This window comes from Nycticebus coucang, chromosome 10 (genome assembly GCF_027406575.1).
Source record: "Nycticebus coucang isolate mNycCou1 chromosome 10, mNycCou1.pri, whole genome shotgun sequence".
Lineage (NCBI taxonomy): Eukaryota > Metazoa > Chordata > Mammalia > Primates > Lorisidae > Nycticebus > Nycticebus coucang.
Window position 1 is genome coordinate 125431956 of NC_069789.1, and position 9205 is coordinate 125441160.

General features: G+C 41.2%; 1 protein-coding gene across 6 annotated transcripts in view; it reads right to left on the reverse strand.

Annotated features, from left to right (window-relative positions):
* Positions 1 to 8314, reverse strand: part of ZNF573 (zinc finger protein 573) — a 36607-nt gene extending 28293 nt beyond the window's left edge. For 3 of the 6 annotated variants that reach the window (XM_053604993.1, XM_053604988.1, XM_053604987.1), the window contains exon 1: positions 8263 to 8310. In XM_053604993.1, coding sequence (XP_053460968.1) covers positions 8263 to 8302 — 40 coding nt within the window. In that variant the 5' untranslated portion in view covers positions 8303 to 8310. Of the gene's footprint in view, positions 1 to 8262 lie in introns of all 6 variants that reach the window. The other 3 variants (XM_053604989.1, XM_053604991.1, XM_053604990.1) reach the window with 1 other exon arrangement.
* Between the last annotated feature and the right edge of the window lie 891 nt (positions 8315 to 9205).

The following is a 9205-nucleotide window of genomic DNA, read 5'->3' on the forward strand; positions in this document are numbered from 1 at the left end:
TTTCTTTCCTCTCTTTTTCAGATTGAAGGCGACTCTCACCAGGGAGCTGCAGTCCCGCCGGTAAAGGCTGACCGGTTAAGTGTGAGTAATCCGCAGGACAACATGGGGCATACATTGGGTAAGGAAGAACACATGCTCAGTGTCATGATACAGCGTTTATTAGAAAAAAATGGTTTTCATGTGTCTCTCAAACGGTTAGAGGAGCTTATACATTTCATAAAGTTGGTAAGTCCTTGGTTTCTGGAGGAAGGTTCTCTCTCTCTCTCCGATTGGAAGAGAGTGGGACGCGAAATGCGGAAATACATGCAAGAACATGGGGAGAAGGTCTTGCCCCCTCAGGCTTTTCCTTTATGGTTACAAGTTAGAGAACTTTTGGCTGACAATACCTTTTTAGAAGCATTTATAAGAGAAACTGACTCGGAGGCTGGTGATCCTGAAACTAAGGTGGCACCTATTTGTGATGAGGTTCCCCCCGAGGTTCTTAAAGATCCTGAACCGGTACCAAACACTGAGAGCGTTGTCCCCTCAGCTCCAACGCTCAAAGACATTTTACCGCCACTCCCACCGGTTGATAATTCCTCAGACAGTGACGAGTGGGATGTGATCGATGAACTTACTAAATCAGATGAGAGGGACGGAATGAATGATTCTATTCACCCCCGCCGAGCTTATCCGGCAGTTCGCGTCCCAAAGGTCGCATCTAAGACATCCTCACGAGCCCCGCTTCCCCGTGTGCCTCCTTGTCTCCCTCCACCGCCCGCGGGGTTTCAGGCGGCGGTGCGAGAAGCCCGTCAGCAGGGAGATTTTACATTTGCTTTCCCGGTGCGCTTTCCCACTGAGGAAAGGGCACCACCCACCTGGGAACCTCTGTCGTTAAAGACGCTTAAAGAACTGCAACAGGCTGTCCGTACATCGGGAGCTTCTGCACCTTATACTTTACAAATTGTGGAATCAATTAGCAGTCAATGGCTTACCCCGTATGATTGGCAACAAACGGCCAAAGCCACGCTTTCCCCAGGTGATTATATCTTATGGAGAACAGAATATGAAGATAGATCTAGAGAAAGTATTAATCAGCATGTGGGAAGAAAAGCACAGCCCACACTATCCATGCTTCTAGGAACAGAAGAATTTGCCTCTTTTGAAAATCAAATTAAACTACCCCGACAAATTTTGGAAATAGTCAGCCATAACGCAGTCTCCGCTTGGCGAAAAATACCTCCTCCGGGAACCAAGGGCACAACTTTAGCAGGCATAAAACAGGATATGGAAGAGTCCTATCCTGCCTTTATTTCTCGCCTGGAAGAAGCTATTAATAGAATGCTTCCACCATCAGAGGGAACAGAATTATTACTCAAGCAATTGGCTTGGGAAAATGCAAATACGCTGTGTCAGGACTTAATACGTCCACTCAGGAAAACAGGTACTTTACAAGATTATATTAAAGCATGCATGGATGCCTCACCAGCAATTGTCCAGGGAATGGCGTTTGCTGCAGCTATGCGGGGTCAAAAATTTAGTTCATATGTCAAAGGTGCTTTTGATAGAGACCCCAGTAATACATGTTTTGGGTGTAACCCCCCACATGATTTACCCACTTGTTATAATTGTGGGAAGCCAGGTCATATACAGAAGGATTGTAAGAAATCCACCGGTGCTAATAATAATAATAGTAAGTCCCGTGGACTACCCCCGGGACCATGCCCTCGTTGTAAGAAGGGCAGGCACTGGAGAAATGAATGTAAATCTAAATTTCATAAGGATGGAACCCCCTTGTCAGACAAGGGTGCTAACTTTATTGATACCAATCAGACAAAAAACTAGATAAGGGGCGTTCTCCCAGCCCCGACTCCAAGGGAGAGACTCCTGCCTCTACCGCAGTACGGCCTAAGTTAGAACCCACATCTACTATTAATTGTATACCACCTGAATGGACAATTCATGATCTCCCACGTGGGACTCCTGGCAGCGCAGGCTTAGACCTTGCCAGTTCTAAAGATGTAATCATATCCAAACATGATGGTGTTGTATTAGTTCCCACAGGAATAAAAGGAAAATTATTACCAGGTACTGTTGGTGTTATATTGGGACGCAGTTCCAATTACACTAAACATTTTGAAGTTGTTCCAGGAGTAATTGATTCTGACACTGAAAATACAATTAAAGTCATGGTAAAGTCTTTAGTAGAAACTACACAAATTCATAAGGGACAAAGAATTGCTCAGTTATTGTTGTTGCCATATATACCGCTCCCCACCTGGCACTTACATGATGCCAGGGGAGAGGGTCAATTTGGATTTACTGATCAGGATTGTGTGGCTCTTATACATGATTTATATGATAGACCAATGTTAAAAATGAAAATAGAAGGCAGGCCCATTAAGGGCCTAATGGACACAGGCGCTGACGTAACCTGCATTGCTGCCTCCGACTGGCCGAGATCCTGGCCGGTTCATCGAACTGGGTCTTCTTTAGTTGGTCTCGGTTCTGTTTCTGGTGTCATGCGTAGTACATCTCATTTGTTATGTGAATATAAGGACAAGAAAATTTACTTTCAACCTTATGTGTTACCCTCTCTACCCTATACTTTGTGGGGACGAGATCTTTTACATGTTCTAGATATGAAACTAGTTACAGGAGATCAGCTGAACGATCAGTGTTTTTCATAGGGGCCACTGCAGAAAACTATGCCTGTAAGATAAAATGGTTAACAGATGTTCCTGTGTGGGTTAGTCAGTGGCCCCTAACAACAGAAAAGTTACAGGCATTACAAATTTTAGTACAAGAACAATTAGATAAAGGTCATTTAGAGGAATCCACTAGTCCATGGAACACTCCTGTGTTTGTTATTAAGAAAAAATCTGGCAAATGGAGACTTTTACAAGATTTGAGAGCAGTCAATGCCATTATGGAAGACATGGGCTCCCTTCAACCTGGGCTCCCATCTCCTGTAGCAGTACCTGAACAATGGTCACTTATAATTATTGATCTACAAGACTGCTTTTTTACTATTAATCTACATCCTGATGACTGTCCTCGTTTTGCTTTCAGTGTTCCTTCTCTAAACTTACAGGAACCGTTTAAAAGATATCAATGGAAAACTTTACCACAGGGCATGAAAAACAGCCCTACCTTATGTCAAAAATTTGTGGCAGCTGCATTGGCAGCACTGAGAAAACAATTTCCTAGTGCTTACATAATTCATTATATGGATGATATCTTACTAGCTCATCCTGAGCTGCCACAAGTACAGCTAATGCTAGAAAAGGCTATAGAACAATTAACTAAATTTGGCTTAGTCATTGCCCCAGAAAAAATTCAAAGAGATAAACCATTAAGTTATCTGGGACAATGGATTCACTCTGACTATATTGCACCTCAAAAGGTGCAAATAAGGAGAGATAAATTACAAACTCTTAATGATTATCAAAAATTACTGGGAGAAATAAATTGGATTCGACCTTTTCTGAAGATTACTACGGGAACCCTTAGTCCTTTGTTTACTATCTTACAGGGAGACTCTAATCCCCGTTCCCCTAGACATTTAACTCCAGAAGCCTTGCAGGCTTTACAAGTTGTTGAACAGGCTTTAACTCAAGCTAGGGTTAAACAAATTAATTATCAAAGTCCATGGTCTCTACTCATTTTTTCTACTGAGTATACTCCTACAGCTTGCCTATGGCAAGAAGGTATTTTAGAATGGCTTCACTTACCACATGTTCAGACAAAAATTGTTGCTGACTACCCTTACCTGGTGTCTTTATTAATTGATAAAGGAAGAAAAAGATCACGGGAATTATTTGGTAAAGATCCTCATGTAATTGTAACTGCTTATAATAAAATTCAAGTGGAACAACTATTTCAAAATAATGATGATTGGGTATTGGCCTTACAAGGCTATGCAGGTCAAATCTTATACCATTATCCTAAACATCCTTTAATTGAATTTACAAAAACAGTTTCACTTATATTTCCTCTTATGTGTTCCAAACAGCCTCTGTCTGATGCAATAACCTTGTTCACAGATGGCTCCTCTACAGGACGGGCTGTAGTTTTTAGTCCAGGTCTGTCTCCTCTTATTAAGGAGGTTACACAAGCCTCCGCCCAACAAACAGAATTATGGGCTCTAATCTCGGCCTTTAATAATTTCAAACAAAGGTTTAACTTGTACACAGATTCAAAATATATTGCTTCTCTTTTTCCAGCTCTTGAAACTGCTCTTTTAACAGGAACCTCAACTATTCTACCTCTATTAAAGAAACTACAAACTTTAATTCAGCAAAGGAATAATCAATTTTATATTGGTCACATAAGAGGACATACTAATTTACCTGGCCCTTTGGCCCAAGGAAATGCCACTGCAGATTTATTAACACGTACTATGGTGGCATCAGTGGCTGAAGCTGAAGAAAGCCACGCCTTACATCACCAAAATGCTAACGCATTAAGAAAAATGTTTCAAATTACTAGAGAACAGGCAAGACAAATAGTCTTAAAGTGTAAATCCTGTCCTATTACTCATCATCCTTTAAAATTCGGTGTCAATCCTCGTGGTTTACGTCCCAATGTATTGTGGCAAATGGATGTAACACATGTATCTAGTTTTGGAAAATTACAATATGTACATGTTACTGTTGATACCTTTTCTCATTATATATGTGCCTCTGCAAGATCTGGAGAGGCTTATAAAGATGTTGTACAACACCTGTTTTACTGCTTCCAGCAGCTAGGTGTCCCTCTTCAACTAAAAACAGATAATGCTCCAGCTTATACCTCTCGAGCATTTGAACAATTTTGTACACAATGGAAAATTTCTCATTCTACGGGGATCCCGTATAATCCTCAGGGTCAAGCGATTGTTGAAAGAACTAATCAAATATTAAAATTACAAATTGAACGCCTACAAAAGGCTCACAAATATTTCTCTCCTCATCATATTTTAACTCATGCTTTATTCGTTTTAAATCATCTCAATGTAAACTCTAACAATTTAACCCCTGCTCTTTCCCATTGGCAGCCACAATCGGCTGCCACCCTTCCTAAAGTTCTTTGGAAAGATTTATTATCGGGCCAATGGAAGGGCCCTGATGTATTGTTAACCTCCGGACGAGGCTATGCTTGCATATTTCCACAGGATGCCGACTCTCCCATCTGGATTCCAGACCGGCTCATCAAACCGGCTCCTCCGGAGACCCCGGCGCAGAAGACAACGCCTGCGGCGGATGAAGATCCTATCTGCACAGATGAAGACGACTGTGAAAGTTTCACCGAGACCCTCCAAGATCACGTGGACACAGATCCGCACCTTGGTGAAACAAGCTAAACAACTTCTCATATCTCAAAACAACCCTCTAACTCCAACAATGTACTTTGTTGCCTTTTTATCATTAATTTCTACTCCTACGGTAGAAACTGCAGCTTATTGGTCTTATGTTCCTAATCCTCCACTGCTACACCCTGTGGGCTGGCTAGATCCAGACCCCATAAAAATTCTTTCTAATGATTCTATCCGCTTAGGAGGTTTAACTGACTCAGAATCTAGACATCATGCCGCAGCCTTAATTAACTTTACTGGCAAAGCCGATTCACTACCTATTTGCTTTACTTTAAAAGGCAATACACCTCCTTTTTGTTTACCTACAAGTTACAGAGTCTTTTTATCTGATGCTCCTGATCCCCATGATGCCAATAGACGTTATATGTGGGAATATGAGATACAAACTATTGGAAGTCCTAATTATAATGAAACTTGCTTATCTGTTAACCAGTTACCTCTCCCTAATTGTAAAGAAAAATATAGAGATAAAAATCAATTCTGGGAATCCTCTTTAACAAAAACCCCTACTTGGCTTTCTTGCGGATTCCCAGACGCTGCTAACAAACATTCTCCCATTAATTCTAATACAATTATCTGGGACTATTCTCCTACCTCCTGCTATGATCATAACAAATATTTATCTAATCAATTAGAAAAATTTCATAAGTATCAATGGTCTGGTAGCCCTCAACCAGTACGGAGGTGGTTCACACCTGGTTTAGTTGAGCCCATATGGGTGGCTCAACATAATAATAAAACTCAAACACATTATGATTTATTCAGACTTGTTGCTGCATCCAACTTGATTTTAGAGAAGAAACCTAATATGCCAAAACCTAATCCAATTTCTATAAGAACTTGTGTTGGATATCCATATGCTCTACTTTTAGCTCCAAATAAGTATCTAACTATCACTCAATCTAAGAATTCTTATCATATTTCTTGTACTGCTTGTAAAGTTACAAATTGTCTTACTTCTACTGACTTGTTTAATGAACGTTTATTTAATTCTGTTTTAATTGTTAAAAGACCCTCTTATGTATTATTACCTGTTGATTTACAAGATGACCCTTGGTATGATAATTCTGCTTTACAAGTTCTACATACTGTTAATCAGTTAATCCGCCCTAAAAGGTTCGTGGCTGCTTTAATTCTTGGTATTTTAGCTTTAATTTCTATAGTTACAACTTTTGCTGTAGCCACCACTGCTTTAGTTCAAGAAGTTCACACAGCTCACTTTGTGAATTCTCTCAGCAGCAACATCACTTTAGCTTTAATGACTCAAGCCAGTATAGATAATAAACTTGAAGCAAAACTCAACATCCTAGAAGAAGTAGTTTTAGCCTTAGGACAAGATATCAAGTTTATACAACATAAACTTCAAACCAGATGTCACTCTGCCTTTCCTGCTATTTGTGTCACTCCTTTACCTTATAATATGTCCACTTCCTGGGACAAAACTAAAGCTCATCTACAGGGTGTCTGGAAGGACAATGATATTACACATGATTTACATACTCTCCAAAAGGATATCACTGCCATCAGTGAAGCTCATTTACCTAGCACTTCTCTTGATTCACTGGCTCAATCCCTCTCTGACAATCTTAAATCTTTAAATCCTGTGTCTTGGATTCAGTACATTGTGTTTATTGTCATTATTGGTTGCCTGATATTCTTTGTTGTTTTACTGTTACCCTGTCTCCTTCGTTGTGTCTTTTCCTCCTTAAAGGCTGTTCGCCAAGACCTCTTTGAACTACGTTTCATTAACAAAAAAGGGGGAAATGCCGCACCCCCGGCATCAAGCCGTGGCGGGATGGCTCTGTCCGCGTTGTAAAAACTGTGGTAAGGCGGTGGGTGCTCCTCGGAGCGTTGCCCCCAGTCCCCCTGGTTTGCGACAGCAGCGCATAAGTTGCCTAGCATGCCTTTTAGTGAACGTAGGAAGTCATGAGGTGCGGCATAAAGGCCTGAGTAACCTTTACCCTGAAACCTGTTTGAAACTTGTTTGTTGAGTTGAATGGTTAATTGTTGCTTGAATGTCCTCAGAAACTAAGAATAAACATAATGACTCACTAATCCATGACTTCATCTATACAATGGAGACTAAAAAGTCTCCAAGGGAACACGTTCCCACCATAAAGGTCAGTTAATTGAAACAATGTATCAAGAGAATGCAGGGATGATAAGTTAAGATGTTCCTACCAGATACCCGCTCCCTCCGGTCTCTTATCTCTACCTTATGTCCCTTTGAAACTGTTTCTTTGAAATAAGTTTTCTATGAAATTGCTTTCTCTATAATTTTGTCACTATACACTTAAAACATATACATAATTCACTATCAATTCACTAACAACATAAAAATCATAATCAAATATAAAAATATAAAAATACAAAATGTGAACAAAGCAGTTTTACAAAGAAAGAAGGTTTAAACATAGATAAAGAGAAGTAAAAGAGTAACTGCTGATAAGCAGCAGTCCTTTGTTCCCCCTTACGGGCAGAAACATTGTCTAAGAAAAGACGGTTGACTACTCCCATCTACAAAACTCGATAAGAACTTTGTAAGCATCAGCAAGTCATAAAAATATCTTTTGTAGTTTGTAAGACATTGTCAAAAATGTATAAATACCATGCCTAAAAATCAGTAAAGCACAGCTGCTTTCTTCATCATCCTTGGTGTGTAGCAGTTTGTCATTTTCCTGCGTCGCCCTTTCAATCAACCTGAGCCGTTCTTGCCCTGAAAGCCCTCGGACTGAGACTCATTCGACTGGCGGTCCGCGGCACACATACATATACAAACACTTCCTCTGCAGTTCACGGACCCACAGGCCTGAGATTCCACAAACAACTGGTCCGTGCATATCACAGGCTTCCTCCACCACCCACATCAGTTCAGGACCAGCTCCAATTTGACCCTGGCCACCCAAGAGCCCAGGAGTTTAACTCACCTTGCAAAGCAGAACTACACGAAATCGGAGGGGAAGCCATAGAGCAAACGTGCCCGTTGCCTTCTGGGAAATGTAGTTCACACCTGAAGATCCGTCCCCGCGGTGCTTTATGGGAAAAGTGCCCCTGTGCCCCAAATCCTAGTTGAACGCAAAGCGGCCAGGGGACCTTCTCTGTGTCAGCTCCGGAAGGTTTTAGTTTTACTTCTAGTGGGAGTATGCGAATTTAAGGACGGGATGCGCTGGCAGAGGTAGCTGATACAAAGGCGCGTCCCCTGTGACCTGGGAATCCAGAAGGGACAAGTGGACCCAGAAATCTGACCCAGAAATCTCCGACTCCCCAAAGCCTCAGTCGGTCTTGTACACGTAGAACCTCAAGAGGGAGAAATAAATCTTATACTTCTTAATGATCCTGGGAAAGTAGCAGACGGATGCAGAAGAACACCTCCCCCAAAGATAAGAAGAAACCTCACACTGAGCTAAAATAACCTTAGGGGAAAAAAAGCTATATAACAAATAACAGCACACTGGTCTCTTGAGAAAGCTCATCATTAACTCTTTGTTGTAACTGTAACTATGCAGCTGATACTGCCTGAGCTGAAAAACAAAGTATAAAAGGGTTTAGGAAAAAAACGGTTACCTGGAACTCAGCATTTTCACGCCTTGAAGCCCCTGAGTTCTCGCTGGCAATTAAAGGTCCCTTCCTCTATATTGTTGGTGTAGGTGTCTGTCAGTTTTAATTGGAAGTTTTCCTGCAACAAGCTGGCTTGGTGGGGTCTGCCGTGTGGCTGTCAGGAAGGAAGCGCTCCACACTGGGTTGAGTACCTGAGGGTCAGGACGCTGCTCTTTTATCCCCTGAAGCAGCTCCAGCCTTCTTCTAAGATATGGGAAAATTAACTTTTCAAATATTTGAGAAACGATAATTGTATATTTTGTTTACATAGTA